General features: G+C 38.6%; 1 protein-coding gene across 9 annotated transcripts in view; it reads right to left on the bottom strand.

The window, feature by feature from the left end:
• Window positions 1-22,709, bottom strand: part of rdgB (retinal degeneration B) — a 336,815-nt gene that overhangs the window by 19,652 nt on the left and 294,454 nt on the right. For 2 of the 9 annotated variants that reach the window (XM_083124208.1, XM_083124209.1), the window contains exon 26: window positions 19,381-19,483. The exons of 6 other annotated variants lie outside the window; for them this stretch is intronic. In XM_083124208.1, coding sequence (XP_082980334.1) covers window positions 19,393-19,483 — 91 coding nt within the window. In that variant the 3' untranslated portion in view covers window positions 19,381-19,392. Of the gene's footprint in view, window positions 1-9,046; window positions 9,194-19,380; window positions 19,484-22,709 lie in introns of all 9 variants that reach the window. One more of the 9 variants, XM_083124211.1, reaches the window with a different exon arrangement.

Raw genomic sequence — 22,709 nt, 5'->3', positions numbered from 1 at the left:
TGCTTTGAGCCAGAGGGCCTAAGCAGAGAAGTACAGAACAAATCCTCCATCAAGCGGCTGTACGACAAGTTCCAGGTGAAGGGAAGTGTAGTGGACGCACCGAGAAGCAGTCGGTCAAGATTGTTAATAGAAGAAAAGTTGACTGATGTGCAAGCTGCATATGTTGTGAGTAAAAAAAAAAAAATCAGTGTGATACCTTTCAAGCCAGTCCAGGCTCTCCATTGGCAGTGCACACACGGCGTTGCGCAAGTGTTTGAAATTGTACCCCCTTAAAGTTAGAGCGGTTCAGCAACTGCTCCCTGAAGATCTGAATACCCAAAAAGACTATTGTCGTTGGATCATGGAATCTGTAACGTCGGAAGGGAAGGAACTCGATGATTGGTACTGGACTAATGAGGCATGGTTCTATCTGGATGGATACATTAATGCCCGAAATTCTTGGGTATGGGCCAGTGACAACCCACATGCGATGAAGGAGTTGCCTCTGCATTCACAGAAAATTGGCGTTTGGTGTGCCATGTCACATAGTCACGTGTTCATTACATTCTTTGAGCAGACAGTGACCTCTGAACGATATGTGACAATGGTAAGAGAATTTGTTAACACGTTGTCAGCTGAGAACACAATGCATTACTTGGAAGAGTGTTTTCCCGGACAACTGATCTCAGTGGGGTTATGGCCACTGTGATCTCCAGATTTATCGCCTCCAGACTTCTTCTTGTGGGGTTATCTTAAGGACTCCGTCTACGTTACTCATCCGCACAGTATTCCGGAATTGGAAGACAATATTTGTAGCTGTGTTGGTAACATCTCACAGATAACATTGAAAATGGTTTTCAACAACATGGTTCATCGTGTCCACTTGTGTGAAGAACAAAACGGCAGTCACTTCCAGCACTTAATGTAAAAAATGTAATAAGAAATGTTTTCCCATAAGGCTGCGTAACTTTTTGAACACCCTGTATATCACCAAATAAACAATGTAAGTCGCATTAGTCTTGAAGCCACAAACAGATGAAATGCACTGTTGTATAGTTCAATGCAATAAATCCATGGCTCCACCAATGTATTGTTTTCTGAAAAAAAAAAAGTGCAAAAAGGTAGAAAATTGGAGACAGCGTCAAAATTTATAAAGAAGCAAAGCTGTTTGTTTTATCATTATTATTTAACATTATTTTTCTGTCACGTTTGGCAAATTACAATGATCAGGTTGAATGACAGATAAAGTAGGGGTATTCACAAAGAAATCCTAATTCCTAAGGCAATACTCAAATCTGGTAATATTCTGAGCCAATCATTCAGCCAACGATGCAGCGGAGAAAAAATGATATGTGATATTCTATTACTATTAGCATTTTTATATATGCGAGAACTTTTATCTTGATTTCAATTTACCATTATAATATCTTCAACGAAACTCTGAGTTTACTTATGAAATTGTTTTATTAATTTCATCTTTGATCTTCAGAAGGTAGTCACAAATAAACATCAGACTAAAGCTGAAGATACACAATCATGTTGTCAGGACACCTTTTTTCTTCTTTTTAATGCAAGTTTTAGCGACCACCATTCAGTCCACATGAAACAATAATAATAAAACAAGAGCTGCATGGGGCTTCCATCATGGGTTATTCCCTCTTCAGCCCAAGGTCAGAGTTGAATTATTTTATTTCCCTGGAAGAAGGGGTGAAGGTATAAATAGGTTTTTGTGAACTTTCCCTTCTTCCCTTCAGCTTAGTGAATGAACTCTTCTGAACATTTTGTTTGGAATGGCTAGTGGCTGGCTGGTCACAATGGCCACCAGAATTTGGGCAACCTGCAGGGAACCAGTCAATCACGAAAACCAGATAGTGACTAATCTGGAATATGTTTTCTGGTGCATATCCCACTTGGCGATTTTTGTTGAAATAGAGAAAGAACTTCATGACAGAACTATTTATAATTGAAATAAGAAATACCAATCAATTTGGGACATAACTAGAAGAATTCAGTAAAAAATAATTAAAAAATAACTGACAAGTTTCATAGAGCTCATCTTCCCAGTACAAAGAAGAAAATAGCAATGGCAAGCATAGCTTTTTGGTACATGAAACATTTAGTGTGTTTCCAACGTAAATGTTGATGATAAATTCAAATATTCAATCTTAATTTTTCTATCACCCACGGTTTTTGCACAATGACATATTTTAAGTATTGCTTTTTCAAATATTTAGGTATTTTTTCTGTGATAACTAATGACCATAAACAATATTTTAATGATTCTTAACAGAGAAGGCACCAGCTGTATGCGCTCAGTAACAGACAGTGAGTGTTGTTTAGCATCACTTTTCTCCCACTTTTGACTAATTGTGGCGATGAGGATGAGTGATGATATGATGAAATTGATGAAGGGCCACTTGCAAACAACACCCATCCTTACGCCAGGATTCGAACCTGGGACCACTGACATTGTAACATGCTTTGCTAACCACACAGATTGATGACTATTGCTACTATTTAAGTGTGTTGTGATAGATAATAAGTAATTATGCCAAGGAAGTACGTAAATCATACAGATATCTTCTGTTATATGTGTGTAGGGGTTTAACATTTACTGACCAGTTGTAAGAGTTACACTCCACTAGTTTAAAAAGTATTATTAACTCAGTCTCTGTCCGAAAGGTCCAAAAAACAGGCTTGAAGTAAGGTTTTGTCAGAAGTGACCTAGTGAAGTTTGAAAGTGCCAATTAAACGAGCAATCGAGACCATAGTATGGAGCATTCATCATTGCGGACTTGAATACTTGACTCGTGCTCTTGTTGTTCATTTGTTTGAAATCATGGAGGTCAAAAGTCAGCCAGATGTTGGTTTCATTTCTTCTAGTGAAAATGCTAAGTATAAGAAGATTTTAAAATGCTATGTGATTTCTATGGTGAAAAACAAGAGTTTATAATATAGGAAAAACAATGTGTTTTTTGTTTTATCTGCTGATCATATTTGGTGCTACAGTCAAAGTGCAAATCGAAATACTTTCACTTCCAGTTAAAGGATTCAAGACTGAACTGCGAGACCATTCTTGGAGGATGTTTGCTTCAAGTATGGTCTTGCACCTTTCGGACGCGGGCAATATTTTGGCTGTAAAGTGGAGGATCAAGATAAGAGCTGTGCCCTTCATATCTGCTGTTTGACCTGCATGTAAGGTCTGACAGACTGGGCTAAGGGTTCTCAGCACACAAGCTTTGTCATACCCACAGTGTGATGTGAAGCACAAGATAATTCATCTGAATGTAATTTCTGTATTACACATTTAAAAGGAATAAGTCTATGCACAGCAAAGTATCTAAATTCGCCATATGCTATGAGGTCAGTACCTCATAGAGAGCACTTACCTGTAGCACATCCTTCTACACATCTAACTGTAGAAGATAAATCGGAACATGAGGCAGCTACCGAAGTTCAAAATAAGGAGTAAGATGATCCTACTTGTGAAGAAATTATGTCTTCATGTGAATCTCATCTCTTAATTCAGGGCAAATTAAATGACCATGTTCGGGATTTGAAATTTTCCAAAAAAAATATGCTGAACGTTTGGGTACTTGGTTAAAATGATAAAATCTTCTTCAGAATGACACTAAAGTGTGTTTCTTTCACAAGGGTACATTGCTTTCATTGTTAAGTTTAGTGCTCTTAGCATAAATACACTGTAATTTTTCAGGGCTTGACCAAAAAGGTATTATTTATGCTAACAAATGTAAACCTAACAACAAAAGCATTTAGCCTGACATCAGAAGACAAATAACAGGGCTTGACTAAAAAGGTGTTTGAGAATTGCATGATAAGTGAGACCAGCTTGAGTATGTGATAAAACAGTGTGGCAAGGTGTATTCAATATTGAAAAGCATCTATTACCACGCTTAGGATAAAGTTAAGCTTAGTTCAATCTCTTATCCTCCCTTTATTTGATTACTGTGATGTTTATGGGCCATGAATAAATAAATAATATAAAAACTACAAATAAAAATACAAAAAGTTTAGCTCAATAGAGTGAAATTCTCTCTGTGGCACAATGCAGGAAACTGCACATTTCTTGTATGCTCTACATCATCAAGAGTAACATCCAAACACACCAGTTTTCAAAATTAAATGTCACATGTAAAACTCACTCACACTCAACTAGAAAAGCTGCCAGTCTCAGTCTGCCTCGATGCAGAACCTTTCTGCCTTTCAATCCTCATTTAGTTATGCAGCACTCAACATCTGGAATGCACTCTCAAAAGTCGCAAAACAACAAAACTTCAAATGTTTTCACAACATTCCCTGTGAATCAATGATCAGAAGTAAGATAAAATCTACATATGAATACCCAAAAATCTGCATCAGTTGTTGGAAATTATTTTCATATTACTTTTAACCTTATTCACTTCAATTACTTTTATTTTGTAATTTACTGCTGTTATTTTGTCCTGCACAGTGGCCATGTGGTCTAAGGTGTCGTGCTTTGGGCTCCGGCTATGGGACGCATGCAGGTTTGGGTCTCCTGGAGAGAAGTGTAACAACTTTTTTTTTCCAAGATTTTGTCGTGTATGGGACGGGTAGCAACCCACCACCGTGAGGAAATTGGGGAGCTACGATCGAGTAGCGTAACCTGGTGATGGAAACCTACAACAATGACTGGGGGTTCATCGTGCTGACCACACATCACCCCATAACTGGTTGGCAGTCAGTAGGTATGCCCTGGCCTCAAGGGCTGTTGCACCATGAGTTATTATTATCTGCTCTAATTTTTCCTATTGTCTTATCATGTTATTCTATTGCATGGTTTGCCATTTAAATTTCTTATAATTTTTTATTATATCATTGTTAATTTGTGCTTTTTGGGGGGTTAGGTGGTAGACCAGCAACATCTGAATCTTTCCCAGCAATAAAGCAAATCAAATTGATTCAATTTAACAATAAGAGCTGCTACTGCATTGATTATTTTTTTTTCCCCTTTTTGTTTGTGTTTTAAGTCCACTTTATGCATAGCTAGGCTAATCGGGACTGAACCTACAGTTTCAAGTGGGATTCAAACCACTGTGCAATGTGCCCCACTTAGGAACCCTTGCTTACAAGGCAATGACATTATCACTATGCCATTAGGGATGCCCATTGCATTGATTATACCACTAGTTTTTACAAGGCATATTGTGTTAATACAGAAATTATTTTTAACTTTTAGTATTCTCAAATATAAGCCACACCCCATTTTTTCCTCCAAATTTAAGTAAAAATAAAAGTGCAGACTGTACGTAAATTTGGTACAGTAGATTGTATTTAACCCAGTGCGAGCCTCAGCTACTGGGCGGGTCGCAGGTGGCGGATAGCGAATGGCCCCCAGATATGGGGGTTAGCTGCGAATAAGGGGAAACCCGAATAAGCAGTCCCGGACCGAGGCAAACTGCTGCCTTGCAGTGAGAGGGAGAAACCTCAAAGGCTAAGGGAAGAAACCCTAAAAGAAAATATAGAAGGCCGAGGGCTATAAGGGAGGCAGCCCCTCCCACAAGGCTTTGGAACTAGGGCTGATAACCCGAGTGTCCGAGATGAAATTATTAAAAGAAACTACAGAGGAGAAACCGGACTGATGAAACTGTTGACGACCAAGAGAGGGAAAAGGATAATGAGAGTGGCAACCTGGAATGTACGTGGACTTGCTGGAAAGGAGTTTGAATTAATGACGGAAATGGTGAGAGCAAAGTTGAATATATTGGTGGTGACAGAGACCAAGAAAAAAGGAAATGGATATGAACAAATAATAGAACCAAATAGTGGTGAAAGGTTTCTAATGTTTCATTCAGGAGTAGGCAAAGAACAGAGAGCAAAAGGAGGAGTGGCTATAGTAATCTCAGAGGCCTACAGACATTATGTTAAATGCTGGAAATTCATCAATGAAAGAATAATCTTGGTAACTTTAACCTTTAACAGTAGCATAAATGAAGACACTACTTTTATTGCTATATATGCACCAAATGAAGATGATATAGTAGAAGAGAAAGATAGATTTTACGAAGAGCTGCAGAGGACAGTGGATGACACCATGGGAGCTGTCTTTGTATTAGGTGACTTTAATGGTAGAGTTGGAAACAACACAGAAGGAATGGAAGGGCTGTTAGGGAAATACGGCGAGACGCACCAGAATAATAATGGGAGAAGATTACTAGATATGTGTGCAGGAAATGATTTTGTAATTACGAACACAATGTTCCCACATAAAGAAACACATAGATATACAAGAGAAGTCCCCAGCCGAAAGGAAAAATCTATTATTGACTACATATTGACACAGAGGAAACAGTGGAGATTTATCTTAGATGCAAGAGCATATAGAGGTTACGAGATTGGAAGTGACCACTACTTAGTAATTATGCAGCTACATGTTAATATCAAGACCAAGGACCTTAGTGATAACAAAAGGAAACCTAAAGAGAGAATAAAGGTATATAAATTGAGAGAAGAGGCAAGACAAAAAGATTATCAAGAGGCTGTGAAACAAAGGGTGGAAACATTGGAATGGCCCACTATGAGAGAAGATAAACTGGAAGAAATATGGAGTTTATATAAAGAGGCAATCTTAGGAGCGGCGGCCGAAATCTGCGGAAAGTCCAGCGGAAAACAACAACAGAGAAGAACAGCATGGTGGACGGAAGAGATAAAAGAAATGGTAAAGGAAAAGAAGCAATGGTGGAAAAAATACCTACTCACAAAACATTTAAGTGACTATGAAGCTTATAAACATCAAAGATTAGTAGTGAAGAATATAGTGAAAGATGCAAAACAACAGTCATGGGAAAAATTTGGAGAAGCAATGGAAGGAAACCTACAAAATAACCAAAAGCTGTTCTACAAAGTATTAAAATCGATGCGAACAGAGAAGCAGTGTCCTCTTAAGTTCATAAAAGACAAAAGTGGTAACCTCCTCCGAAGTGAAAATGACATTATGGAGAGGTGGAAAGAATATTTCCAAGAATTGCTTGGAGGAAATATGGAAATTGGAGGAAAGGAGAAAGATCAGACTGAGGAAGAAAAACAGCAACACCAAGAGGAGGGAGAAACTGAAGAAGAAATAACTATAGAGGAGCTAAATAGAGCACTAAAGAAAATGAAACTAGGCAAAGCTGCAGGACATGACCAGATAGCACCTGAGATGCTTAAATTCATGGGCAAAAGTGGTCAAGACATACTACTTAAGATTATTAATCTCATTTGGAAAGCAAAGAAGATACCAGCTGAATGGGAGTGTAGTGTCATTGTGCCAATATTCAAAAAAGGAGACAATAGAGACTGCAAAAACCATCGAGGGATATCGTTATTGAGTGTGCCGGGGAAAGTATATGCGAGAATACTAGAAGATAGAATAAGGCAAGTGGTAGAGCCACAGTTAGACGAGGCACAGTGCGGATTCCGACCAGGAAGAAGCACACAAGACCTCATATTTATCAACAGACAGATCAGTGAAAAACTGATGAGATATGGAAAAGAGGCACATATGGCTTTCATAGATCTAGAGAAAGCCTTCGACAACATTCCGAGGGATGAAATATGGAAAATACTAAAACAAAGAAATGTTAGCAATCAATTAATTACAGCAACGCAGAGCCTGTATAAGAAATGTAGAAACTATGTCCGCACCTGCAATGCAGAGTCTCAAGAGTTTGAGACGATAGTAGGACTTAAACAAGGATGTATCCTTAGCCCACTCCTCTTTATTACCTTAATGGATGATGTTATTAAATCATGCAATGGGAAGGTACAGAAATTCAAGCTGGGGTATAGGTTTTTAAAACCAATATATATAAACCATTGTGCCTTCGCCGATGACATACTAATATTGGGAGCTTCCGAAAGAAATTTACAAAAGAACGTGAGAATTTGGGAAAAAGAGTTAAAAAAGAGGGGCATGAAGATAAATGATAAAAAGACTCAGACCATGATGATGGCATGACAGCCAAATATACGTCAGATTGCTTTGAATAATGGAACGACATTAGAACAGACTACAGATTTTAAATACCTCGGGGTTATAGTGCAACAAGATGGCAGAATAGATGTGAAATTATAGCTAGATCCCAAGCCTCATGGAGACTCTTTAATGCGCTAAAGAGAAATTTCCTAAATAATCCATTAGTGACCAAAACTACGAAAATCCATGTGTATAAAGTGATAAATTTACCTACATTACTTTATGGTAGTGAAACCTGGACATTGACAAATAAACATAGGAGTAAAATACAGGCTTCAGAAATGAGATTTCTCCGTAAAATAGAAGGGAAAACAAGAAGAGACAAAGTTAGGAATCAGACCATTAGAGCTAGCCTGGGCGTATCACCAGTGCTTGAGAGAATCGAACAGAACCAGTTACGATGGTTTGGGCACATACAAAGAATGGAAGACTCCAGAATAGCTAAACAAGCTTTGAATGCTAAGATGCAAGGAGCAAGACCATGCAGGAAACCCAGAAGGACATGGGAAGAAGGTGTGAATGTAGCTGTAGAGGCTAGAGGAGGAGAGTGGAGGAGAGCAAAGGAGCTGGCCCGAGACAGAATCCGATGGAAGACCTTCTGGGAAACCTCAACACTGCAAGGTAGAAGAGGATCGACTAAGTAAGTAAGTAGATTGTATTTAAGGTAAATACTGCTATAAACAAATGTGTATTTCATTTCCCTAATTCCAATGTACTAAACGATAAAAATTATATTGTAAGGGTAACTGAAAAGATGCTGCTTGGTTAACCTTTAGCATATGAAACTGTGCCATTTTATGTGAACAGGAGTGTACATAAGAACAGATCAACTTGCACCCACCTGAAAGTAAACTCCTAGTTACACTAATAAATTAAATATGAATAGTGTAAACTTAGTAAATGGCAAGTGCACAAAAGCTATGTAAATAGAAAAAATAGCATGTGCAATAATATATAATGAAGAATGCCACCAAAAGCTTGCATAGAGTGCAGAATATTTAATATGTGACGTGAAAAATACTGCAAATGGTGAACAGTTTAAAATGTAAGACTTCCTATGTCTAAAATTACCCAAGTGAATTCATAGAGCCTTGTACTTGAAGGAACAGAATTGTTGCACATTTATTGCAAAATTCATTTTCCATTTATCTGCACTTCATTGAATTGTAATTGACAGCACAAATCAGCAATTAAGTTTCATCAAACAGTTGATAGAACCTGAAAAATCGATCACAATTTAATTTTTAATTTATCACATTCATTGAAGAAAATTGAAATTTATAGACATCTCTAAGAATTGCATTTCCGTTATCTAATATTTTAGCATTATAGTGAGTCCAGGGGTGGCTCAAGATAAAGTTTTCACCCGGGCTAGGTGTATTTTTGGCATACCTTCTAATTTCTACCATTCTACCATGCTACCCTCCAAAACTTTCCACCCTGGTCCCCCTACTTTCAACCAGTGCTCATTAAAAACTTTGAAGAAGTTATATATTTATGGTTTTAACAGGGAAAAATAATAGTATCTTTTTTAAAATATTTTAAGCATCAGAGAAAATATTTATTGTAGGTATGGATTTAATTTTTACATCATCATCGCGTCGTAATCAAGGGGTCCCGGGTTCGATATCTGATGAAGGCACATAATGGTTTGGATCCCACTTTAAAACTATAGGTCCAGTCCCGATTAACCTTACTGTGCATAAAGTGGACAATCAATTAATCAATTAATACCTACATAATGATATCACCAAAATAACAGCAATATTTCAGCTTAAATTGCTACATGATTTTGTAATATACTTATTATGTTATGCAGCAGTAACTTCAATAAATTTTTGCCTACACAAATCAAACTCTCTTTAAAACAAATAGCCACGCTTATGTAATCCGAAATAAAATTTTGGCACTACTAAAGGCAACTGCCCCAGTTTGAGTCCCCTGATGTTGATGCTACAGGCAGTTGCCTAGGTTGCTCTGCCTTTAAGCTGGCCATAAGTGTGTCCATAATTGACTAAATGAATAAATGCCATCCGTAAAAAAGTATCCACCACGTAGCGTTCGTTACATCTGCACCAACTGCACGTTCTTTTAAATCACGAATGTCTGTGTGAGTATCTCCTGCCCGCCCACTTGAATTCCGTATGCTTACAAGAACTGACCTCAATCATGGCTGCTCGAAGCCACAATGCAACAGTTTGTGACGTAGGTGAAACACATCTATATGTGAATCTATGATATATGGCTGCATAAATATAAGATAAAATGCAGTGTTCCATGGACTTGTAACATCCAAATGGGGGGGGGGGGAGTTAAGAAAAGCTATTTGCCTTGTATAGCTGCACCAACGAATTTGAAACCTTGACATGGAAGCAGTAATGATAGTGTCACTAGTTTAAGCCACAGGGAAACCTGTAATTTGCATATTTTCCGAGGTTTCAGAAGTCTTGGTGCTAGTATACTCTGTTACCTTGGTAGCCAGACATATTAAGTGTCAAACTCATATTCTCACAACCAATAGTCCCAGGTTCAAATCTTGCCATAGGCCAAGTGGGTGGTTCTTCAATTTATCATCATTCATCACTGTGATTATAATTGTGATTATCTTGAGAGGCAGAAAAGGGATCTAAAATAAGGAAGATACAAAAAAATGGAAATTGGCATACTCTACAGGCTGTGACAGTTTGTTGGTGGTGTAGGGTAAATCACCATCTTAGTGTGCAACGTCTTTCACAACAATCTCACTAAACTCATCATTCACTCTCAATTTCTTGCAACTTTACAGCACACTGAATACATAGTTCATAAGGTACGTGAATGATGAGCAGACTTTTATATAATTTAAAAATTGAATTTTAAGTCCTCAGTGCTCAACTAGGTTTCCATAATATTACATTACTCACATTGTAAGAATTTAAAAAAGCACAAGTTAACTTATTAAGGTCACTTTAAATAGCAATATACAAAGTCAGTTGTATTTCTTTAACACAAGACATTTTATGAATACTTGTTATTTTTGAGTGCAAAAGATGGTCACATAGTTCCCAAACTCTCTGAAGAAAACTCCTTGTGTTCTGCACATTTTAGATAACATCTACAGGGTGATCATAAAATGCTTGATCTCTCACGTTGTTTTCTTCAGAGTGGGGGAGAGGGGACTATGTGACTGTATTTTACACTAAATAATAACAAGTATTCTCTTTCTTTCTATTGTACATAAGTTTGTAAATTAACAGGGAGCCATTGAAATTAAGAATGCTGTATCAATGTCAATATTTTTGAAGTTGTTGATTTTGATTCTTTTTTGTTTCTTAGGAAGTTTGATTTAAAATGTATTGTGTTAAAGAAATACAACTGACTTTGTACCAGATGGCCAAACTAAAAGAGGCCCCATGTCTTATAAACAACTACAGACAATTCACTCATTTATTTTATATACAGAATACAGAGTAGAAAAGTATTATTATGAAAAACAACGTACTGAATTCAATAGGTCAATAGTTCACAGGAGGTGCAGAAAATGTTCACCATGAACCTCGATACACAACTCAGCACGTCTCAACATGTTTCTGGAAACTTTTGCCAATTCATTTGGTGTGATTTCTGCAATCGCATTGCGAATGTTTGTTTTCAACTCTTCAATTGTATGCGGGTTGTTACTATAGACCTTATCCTTTAAATTACCCCACAAATAAAAATCACAAGTCGACAGATCGGGCTATCTGGCAGGCCATAAACCTGCGGAAACTGTATGTTCTTCTCCGAAAGCTTCATGGACGTATGACATTGAAAACCGTGAAGTATGCACCATAGCGCCATCTTGCTGGAAAAATGCATACTCTCGTTCTTCATCCATTAGCTGCACTATGAATGGTTGCAACAATTCTGTTACATACACTTGCGAGTTCACAGTGTTGTGAAAGAAAATGGGGCCTACAATCCGTTGGCCTGAAACAGCACACCAAACGCCTACTTTCAAATCATGCAGAGGCACCTCAAAGTGTTTCCCTGGGATTGTCTGTTGACCTATAGCGTGTGTTTTGAGAGTTCACGTACCCACTAAGGTGAAACCATGCTTCGTCTGAGTGGAAGTAAAGATGAGGATCCAGATAACCATCAGAAACATTCGTGAGTAACCATTCGCAATAGTGTTGTCGTTGTCTGTAATCCGTAGGTTTTAATGCTTGCATCACTTTACTTTGTATGGTCGCATATGTAACTGCTGCAACATGTTCTGGCATGACGTTCATTTGATGTTTAGTTTGGGAGGAGAGATGTCTAGTTGATTTCCGTGGACTCCTTACCATAGCCTCGTGAACACGTTCAGTATTGTCCGGCGAACAAACTGTCTTTACACGGTTACGTTTGGCATTAGCGACTGAACCTGTTGCTGTAAATTTCATGATCAATTTCTGCACAACACTTTTCGCAGGACCAGCTGTCTCTGGATATTTTATCGTGAACCTTTCATTTACAGTTTTAAACGATTTACATCCGAAGTACGTTTCAACAATGAACACTCTTTGTTCGATTGACAAAGGCATTCTGCAGCAATTCACAACACGCTTCAAACAGACTATTGACAACGCAGCACTGATCACTCAATTGCTGCTCGACATCACGTGACCCCACTCAAGCTCCACCCTAGTGGTAAGAAACAACAACAAGTCATCACACAACGTGCAAAAAAAAAATATTGTAACAAATGCAGCTCTTACTTGCTTAATGTTCTTTTTATATCACGTATAACATGGGGCCTCTTTTATCTTGGCCACTCTGTATATTGTGATTTAAAGTGAAATAATACCTTAAGAAGTTAACTTGTGCTCTTTTAAATTCTTACAACGCAGTGGCGTGCAGGTACGTATCCAGAGGGGGGGCTTAGGGGGCTCGAGCCCCCCCCCGAAAGTTTTAGGTTTACACTAGTTAAAATGAGGTTTTTGATTTCTTGTGGTGTGAAATAAAATAATGTGACAATTATTTAAGGAGAGAAATAATTATCGAGGCAAGACGGAGAATGTTCCGTAACCCTGTTATTGATAATAGCACGTATCCAAGATGGGGCACAGGGGGCTCGACCCTCTCCCCAGGAAACTTTTCAGTTTACGTTAGATAAAATTAGGTTTTTGGCTTCTTAAATAATGTGAAAATAATGTAAGAAGAGAAATAATTATCGAGGCAAGACGGAGCATGTTTTATACCCCTGTTATTGTTAATGGCTCGAGCCCCCCCCCCTCAGGAAATTTTCAATTTACACTAGATAAAATTAGATTTTTGGCGTCTTGAATAATGTGAGGATAATAAATTTATAAATCTGAGAGAAATAATTATCGAGACAAAACGGAGAGTGTTCTATAACCCTATTATTGTCAATAGCACGTATCCAAGGTGGGAATCAGGAGGCTCGAGCCCCCTTCAGGATTTTTTTTCTGTTTACACTAGATAAAATTAGGATTTTGGCTTCTTGAATAATGTGATGATAATTTGGGAGAAATAATTATCGAGACAAGATGGAGAATGTTCTATAACCCTGTCATTGTTAATAGCACGTATCCAAGCTGGGGTTGAGGTGGCTCGAGCCCCCCCCCCATGATTTTTTTTTATTTTACACTAGATAAAATAAGGTTTTTGGCATTTTGAATAATGTGACGATGATTTAAGGAGATAGGCAATTATCGAGGCAAGACGGAGAATGTTCTATAAAACTGTTGTTGATAATATTGCACGTACACTTTTCTTGAGCTTTCGGTGTTGTCGCAGCGCACTTGAGCACTATGTAGAAACTTGTCAGCATTTGGAAGCTGCACAACAAAGGTAGCGCCACACGTAGGGCGATTCGTTGTAATTTCTAATCTCTGGAAGGCGGGAGAGGGTACGTTCTTGAATGAGAGAAGGAGTCAAGTACTGGCGATATTAACGAATCGTTTTATCTGCGGAACGTTCTAGAATATAATGAGGATGTAAATACGCGGATTCAATTTTTCGGTTGATCTGTACAAAGAATCGGTTAATGAGATTTCAGAGGTAAGTGTGACAATTCACACAGTCGATTGATGATCAGATCAGTCAGCGTCCTCTGATTGCTTTATAAGATATAGTGATACGAAAATGAAGACATTGACGACAGCGGAACTTCCGGGGCCTCAGTGTAGCGCTAGCACGGTTCGAGGGCCAAAGAGATCAAAGGTCTCTCTCTAAAGTGAATACTTCAGCAATACCGGATATTGGAGTGGTTTATTAAAACAGAAATAAACTGCATAGATCAACTGAAAATCAAAGTTTTGAATGATGATTTAGTTTTGCCAGAACTAAATTTCGTATATGCAGTCCGAGAATTTCATGGTATAAAAAAATACTTTTGTTTAAGCCTACTGGGTTCGAAACACATTCAAACACTTAACTACCATAAAGAGACAGCCGAAAATTTTATGAATGTCGAGAAGAGAAAGCAAGATGATGTTGCATATGTAGACATTTTAGGCGGTAATTGCAGGCTCTGCCAGGACCCAAATCAGGGCTCTACCAACTGAGCCACCTAGCCATCCTTGACTTCAACCGATTTTAGGTTAAAATGTCTACATAGTACATGTCCTGCGTATATCAAATTGTAAGGTGTTGCCTGTATAGTGAACAAGCACAGAAAATATAGGAGAGAGAAGAAAACTGAGGAGCATTATCACCGGTTGAGGATAATTTTTTCTGTGGTCAACAAGAGCTACTACTTTGAGGTGACAATGACAGTGGCCTAATAAGGGAGATTTCACACCGTGTCGCCTGAAGATTAGGTTTGTGCGGCCTTTTGTGTCGCTACGGTGTGAAACGTTGCTGTTGATTGGCCCATTCCAATCGACACGTATCGCGTGTCCCTTCGGTCTGAAACCTTCCTAAGTCTTGAAAATCCAAGTCACAAGGATGGAAAATTAGGGCCTTGTTAAGGTTAGGTGTGAAGGCAGACAGACGACAGCACCCTTAAGGATCATATCCAAACCTGCAGGAAGAACGCATCTTACTTCAATCTCCAATACGATGATAAAAACTTCTGGTGAGTTGATTTTAAAAAAATGTGTCCGAGATAAAGAGAGGCGTGCCCAGGATTTTTGGAAGGGAGAGGGGTTACGCATACTATTGTTGGTGGTCAGTCCTGATTTTGCAATTTTGTCCCTGTCTTTGACGTTCATTTTTTTTTTTTTTAAGAATACTGGGTCAAATGGGGTTATTACCTCACCAAACCTCCCTTGGGCACGTCACTAGAGATAAATGAGTAAGCATTTCATCATACTGGGAGACGAAACATTAGATGTGTTGGGAACGGAAGGGTTTTCACTGTGCATTAATTGTTTCGTGATCCACCTGTATTCGAGAAGACTTCCTTTGTTTCGTGCCGATATATGACAAGACAGCGGAAGCTGTGACAGGCATTTTTGAACACTTGTGAGTGCTAAGGCCTGAATCTGAACAATTTGTTGGGTTTCGGCTTTTATAAGAGCTGAAAAAATGGGATGACAAGACACGTTAGTGGTGTTCAGGCTCGAATCAGAGAGAAATATTCGAGAGCTGTCTGCATCCAGTTCGCAGCCCACAATTTGAATCTCGCGTTGTCGAGTGGATTGTCCATCCCGTGCATGTGTAACAGCTTCGTAAAAACACTCAAAGACACCATAGATGATTTTATGCCTGATGAGAAGAAATGGACAAACCCACATACTGAGATGGTTCCGGCACAGAGGAGTCGAGTGGTAGAAAATGTTCCGATTTCACGTTCTGATTAAAATGATAGCCTTACAGTGGCAACGATTTAAGGGATAGTTGCTCCCCATTTTTAATTTTTTTGCCTCAACATTATGGCCTCTTAATGTTAAGCCTTGGCTACCAAGAGAAAGTAAACTTTCCTTGGAACACCCTCCGCACCCCCCTCCCCCCGTTTTGGAACCCAATTGCCACTTCTGGTCTTAAACACACAATTGTGAGGTTCTTACTATACCCCTTAAAAAAATGGTGTTGAGCCCCCCCCCCCGAAAGGAATTCCTGGATACGTGCCTGGTGGCGTGCATACAATATAAGCTACCGAAGCATTTTTTCGGAATGCAATAACGATAACAATATATTATGTCATTACGAGGGTCACTATTTATATTTTGAGCCTAACAATGAAAAAACAGGAATTTGGCATTGAAAACTGCTTTATTGTTTTTCGAAGTATTCTCCTTTATGGTCAATACACTTTTGCATTCGTTCGAACCATTTGTCAAAGCAGTTTTTCCAATCTTCTTGAGACACCTCCATAATATGGTTTTTGAACGCATCAACGGCATCTTCTGCCGACGAAAATCTTTGTCCACGCAATTTATTCTTGACATTCGGGAACAAGAAGAAGTCATTGGGTGCCAAATCAGGACTGTACGGCGGATGACCCATCAATTCGATTTTTTGACTGTTCATAAAGTCGGTTGTTAGACGAGATGTGTGACAGCTGGCATTGTCTTGATGAAGAATGATCCGACGGCGTTTGTTTGTTTTTCGTATTTGACCGAAGACCTCTGGCAAACAAATTGTTGTGTACCATTCAGAGTTGACCGTTCTACGTTCCTCTAAAGGCACAGTTGCCACATGACCAGTTTTCCCGAAAAAACAGGCAACCATTTGTTTCGATGTGCTTCGAGCGCGAACAACTTTTGTTGGATTGGGTTCATCTTGAAACACCCATACAGTCGACTGCTGTTTACGTTCCGGCTCATATGCATATATCCATGATTCGTCACCTGTTACAATCTTATATACATCTTTTGAAGCACCACGATTGCATTTATTGAGCATTTGTTTGCACCAATTGACGCGAGCGTCTTTTTGAGTTTTTGTCAAATTGTGTGGGATCCAACGAGAACATACCTTTCTCACAGCTAAATGATCATGTAATATTTTATATATGCTGGTGGAACTAATGCGTATGATTGCCTCAATCTCACAGTATGTCACATGACGATCTTGCAGTATTAGGTTTTGCACAGCATCAATGTTTTCTTGAACAACAACTGATTTTGGACGACCTTCGCGAATCTCGTCGGTGAGCGAATGGCGGCCACGATTAAATTCGTTATACCAGCGTTTCACAGTGGCAAAGGATGGGGCTTCATCGCCAAATGTGGAAGTAAGTTGATCGATGCACTCTTGTCTTGATAATCCAAGTCGAAAATCGTAAAAACTCATCACACGAAAATGTTCACGAGTCAATTCCATTTTATTGTTGTTGCGCAATCTCCAAGGCAACATAAACAACACAAATCAAGCTATTGACAAAACATTTGAAGTACGTTATGGTCAATAATGCCAGACGATTCCGTGCAAATGTCAAATCGTGCCTAACTTCAATCAGTGTTGCCAAGGCTCAAAATATAAATAGTGGCCCTCGTATAATCACACAATTATTCAATAATATCTAGACAAAACTGTTCCATTTCTTCACTACACATAGAACAAATACCAGCCCCTGCACTGGGGTTGAGCCGAAGCGATCTCCCTCTCGCATCAGTTCAGCAGTGGAAGACATTTGCGCGTGCACCTCAAGGTCACGGGCCGTGTGTGTGTATTTCTGCTACAAACAAAGCTAACATCGGACAGGGAGTTAGTTTACGCTATACAGAGACAGAGAGTGTATCGGAGTGTTTCAACTCGTATTCAGTTTTCCTCAGTTTACGGGTTTGGTTTGCTGAATGTATATGAAACTGTGTGTAGGTACCAGGTAGTATCTAGTAATATAGAACAATGTGTACTATAAAAGAGCTTTTGTACGAGCCGTTTTCTGCCTGTTCTTTCTCAGAAAAAAAATGAGATAATTAAAAATGGAGGTGGTTACCAAATTTGCTTCCCATGAGAGAAGGATTGAATTTCAATTCCGTTGATCTTGCAGAGGTGATCTACCGAAGTGTCAAGAGTGAGTTGAAAGACAGAAACTAGTTATTTCTATAAAATTTGCTTATAATAAAATTGAAATTTCATCTAATTATTTCAATATCTATTCTTTTAATTTAAACTATTACCAACTGTGATTTTTATCAAGGCAAACCTGCCCCTTGATTTACTATTGTTTACTTAAAAATTATATATTCAGCACATCAGCTATCTAAATGGTCACCGCACACCACTGTTACAACGTAAGTAATGTAATATTATGGAAACCCATTTGAGCACTGAGGACTTGCAATTCAATTTTGAAATTGTATAAAAGTCTGCTCATCATTCACCAACCCACAACGTTCACATTATGAGCATGAATTTCGTGATTTGAGCCCCATGCGGACTACCAATTTCTTGCAACTGAACATCACACTGAATACATAGTTCATACAACATTACTGTGCACTCACATCTACAGTAGAGTCCTGCATGGGACCACATTTGCTCACTTGTATTTGTTCCAGTCCCCCACCTTCAAGCAGGCTACACTTGGGCATACTACATTCATAGTGGAATGATTGGCATCTGCAAGATCATCCCTAACAATCACCCCAAAACCCATACACGAAAGGATTGTGTAATTGCAATTGTAAATAATAAGTCTGTACATTACTATGGAAGGCCCAAATACGATATATACGAGAGTATTCAATATCTACAGACAAACATAAAATGAAACCCCTGGATACCCACGCTGACAAACCTGCATTCTGTGAAATAATAATATACAGTAATAACATGCAATCAAACAACATTACATTTTTATGTGACAATAATTATAGGAACATATTACTACATTCAGTGGTGGCGATTGGGTTCCAATATTGGGGGGGGGGGGGCAAGGATAATTTACTTTCTCTTGGTAGGTAAGATTTAACATAGTGCAGGAGCAAAGTTGCAAAAAGTGATGGGGGGGGGCATGTGACCCCCACCCCCACAAATCGCTGCCACTAACTACATTTTAACATAGAGGTGATGACTATCTTCACTTAAGTTCCAATGTCAGTGCATCATTGATTTCACGATTCTTGAAGCAAGTCTTGAGGCTTTCCTGGTGATGAATGATGAAGCTTCTATCCTGAAGATGAGAGTGATGTTACCTCTCGAAAGCTTGGAATATTTTCCACAACTCACCTGGTCGATAGCCTGAGAGAATCTTTTCTTCACAATTCTTATTTTATGCCCACCATCACAGACAAATGACAGTTATACATGGTACTACCAGCTGCCATTTGTTTTGCCTTGCTTATGATGTCATAACAAGTAAAGAGCTCTCGATTTCATATGTGCAAACTATTGGCTGCTGGAGCAAAAATTTCTCGCTGCAGCATTCTAATCTACAGATTGTGATTTCTAAAACATATGTTAGTATATTAAAAATAGCTTAACATATGGGTTAGTATGCAGTGCTCCAAACCAGCAGGTTAGTAATATGAGTATTGAATTGTAGTTACCATACAGATCTTCTAAAGTGCACTGTCCTCGGATTTGCTCCATTTAATGCTAGTGTTATAAACTTTCTTTTTAAGGAAGACACTGGAACCGGGAGGTTCGGTACTGAAACAAAATATTATGGCTACTGTACTAAACAAAATAAAAGCTTCTAGCAAAATAATAATAATAAAAAAAAAAGGTTCTACAAAAAATTAGGGTTACATACATTAATAAGCTGTAAGCTATATGATATGTGCAAAGTACACTACATGTGTCTATACTACTCACACACTCTTCCTTTCATGAACACATGTAAGACCTCCCCAAAGGTTGTTACATTGCAATGAAAGAGTCACAGGTTTTGATACCTGGTGGAAGCCATAATGGTTCGGATACTACTTTAAACTGTAGGTCCAGTCCCGATTAGCCTATCTGCACATAAAGTGGACTTAAAGAAAAACTCAATCGAGTACAAATAGACAAACTATTTACATAATTGTAGTTCTGTGACAAAGCAGGAATTTAGTGATGTCAATAATTTTTGCCAATAATTTTTTCAGCTAATTCCAATACCAATATGCATGATTCTTTTAGCAGATATATATAATTCCATTTTCAGCATGATAAAGTTTAAATTTTGCACAAATTATTCTGTTTGTGGATTACCAATATTTAGATACTTTACACTCATACAGAAGCAGTGAGATACATTAGGAAGAGGGATGGTGTTATGAGTTTTCTGAAAGCATTACAGGACTTTACTTACAGGTAAATTACAGATTACACTATTGTAACATTGGCAGATGGTGCCATGTATACACAGCAATTTATATTAAACAGTAATGTAAAAAAATGCACTTTTTGTGGTTGTACTTTTTCTATTTGTTGAACATGCTAAACAGATTTAGAGTATTATGTCAAGCACAGAATATTTGACAAACATTAACGATGGTGAAATAAAAGAATATATGGTTGGAGGTGATGAGAATCAATGTAATGTATCAGAGAGGGGTAGTGGAAGCTTAAGGAGGACCCCCCCCTCACACACTCACACACACACACACACACACAATCACAAGCATAACAATTTTGATATATAGGGTGGGGAAAAAAGTTCAGAGACTTGTTTTGAGCTATTTTTATCATGTTATTTACATTTGAATATTTATTTTTAAATGTTCGCTGTTTCTTTTATTAAATTCCTCATTTAATTTTGGAATAGAAAGGTAATCACATTCACTTCCTTACCAATGAAGTGATACAAAAGTGGTTGGAAAAAGCATGTCCTTTGCTTCACTTAAGTCACTGGTGACAGTTTTCAAAAATTTATTTTTACTGAGAAGATTTTCATCCTGCACAACTGTCAAAACCACAGCCAATTACTGAAGAAGGAACAGAATAATTACGTTGATGCAAAAGTTGTTGCTCACTGTCATTTTACGGCACCTGTGATGGTTTTGAGAGGCATTTGTGTGATGAGAAAAACACCCTTGGTGTTCATCAATAAGAATGCTGAAATCATGCTGCTAGTGCTAAATCGTTCTCCATGACATTTTGGAATCGTGGCAGAGTAGCTCCTCTAGAGAGAGTGATTCACACTTATGCAAGATTGTACCCCAGAGCATTCAGCTCAATAAACAATTGCATTGTGTGAAGAGCTGTTTCATGGTTTTGGTGGCAAAGGGGTTTGTCCTTAAAATTTGCCGTACTTGAATGCCATGGATTACTCCATGTGGTCGATTTTGGAGGAGACATTTCTCGTGTTCCATACACATCATTGGATGCACTCAAATGGGTTCATGAGATGTATGGGATGAAATGACTGTCGAAAATTGTGTGACCATTGTCAATAATTTTCTGAGAACTTCGCAAATATATTGAGACAAAAGGAAGCAACTTTGAGCACTTATTGTAACTTTTATTCATTTTTATTATTTTTAACTAGTCTAATAACAGTTTTTTTTAAATGTTAGTGATTTAGATTTATATATTTATAGAGCAGTTTTATGCTGTTCAAATATTTTAAAAAGTCTCCAAACTTTTTTGCCATCCTGTATTTGCTACTTACTGTTTGAGAGAACAGACAGCTCAGTGGTGAGTGCATTAAGTGTTTGACTCACCAACAGCCCATCCACCCATCCATACGCTACCTCTAAGAATTTGGAGTGTTCACCATTGCAATCCCATACAGCACACCAAGTTGCAGACATATTTCAGATATATTGCAATCTTTCAATTACGTTTCTAACATTATGGTTTCCCATTGACGTTACAGAAAGCACCACTTGAAGTCACAGTTTTGTTTCTGAAACATCGCAATGTCAATGTTTTATTGTCTAGTTCCTGTAACGTCTCGTCTTGCTTACATTTCAAAGGATATGTGATTGAAACATCCGTCAAGGTTTGCTCATTGGATTCAGTCATCACGCATGCATGGCGGTCATGTTGTGTACCAGCACCCTTAAATCAGAGCTGATGAGTCATTCACATCTTGGAAATCTTAAGGAATAATGTTGTTTATTGAGCGGTAAGATGATTATTATTAATACCGTATCATGCCGAAGGCATGACTCGAATCCGGGACCCCAGGCGCCATAGTCGGATAGTCTAATCACTTCATAAAAAGGGCCCAAGTATGAAAGAAGCTGGAAAGAGCTTCTTTCAAGCAAATGCCACCTGTGATCTTCAGCAGATGTAAAAATCCACTGATACACCTGTTTATGTCTTAACTCAGAAGGGAAGGCATTTGTTCATCACAACAGGCATGGAGACCTAGAACTGCATTGAATGGCGTCTGAAATTCTGCTGAATTTTCTCGACCCCGTCATGGTAATCAGGAGGCATCTCCATTCGAATCCACGCCGGGAACACCCGCCATCCCAGCTCGCTCTCAAGATCGAAACATTTTTCGAAGTACGTTCGTTTGTTCCCCGGCACATTTTCTCCGTGCACCTCTCGTGGTAGCAAAACCTTTCATCCCTTCTGTCGTGCACCCCGCAGGGATCACACACGGGAAACCTCATCGCTCGCCTTTTGCGACGGCCGATCCTTTGCAGCCACAGAAAAAAATAACTTTGACCGGAGCGACAGTCTACCGAACCAAGGTTGCCAGTGCCATCTATTTCCATTTTTTAAAGACCATCTCGCTTGACTCAACGGTGATACATCGACACGCCCCCCCCCCCCCCCTTGAACATCAGCAGGATAGGCGATTGCCATTATTTTGCCCATTCTATTTCTCTGAGCTGCTTCTCTCAGTAATTGACCTTGGCTCCACTTCCAATCAGCTCCCGGCATTACAATTCAGTGTTGCCAGCGATAACGCTATGGTTTCCAATCCGCCGTCTTT

This window comes from Lepisma saccharinum, chromosome 6, assembly GCF_977018435.1.
Source record: "Lepisma saccharinum chromosome 6, izLepSacc3.1, whole genome shotgun sequence".
Taxonomy (NCBI): domain Eukaryota; kingdom Metazoa; phylum Arthropoda; class Insecta; order Zygentoma; family Lepismatidae; genus Lepisma; species Lepisma saccharinum.
The sequence above is the reverse complement of the archived record's forward strand: the minus strand, read 5'-3'. Positions and strand labels throughout refer to the sequence as shown.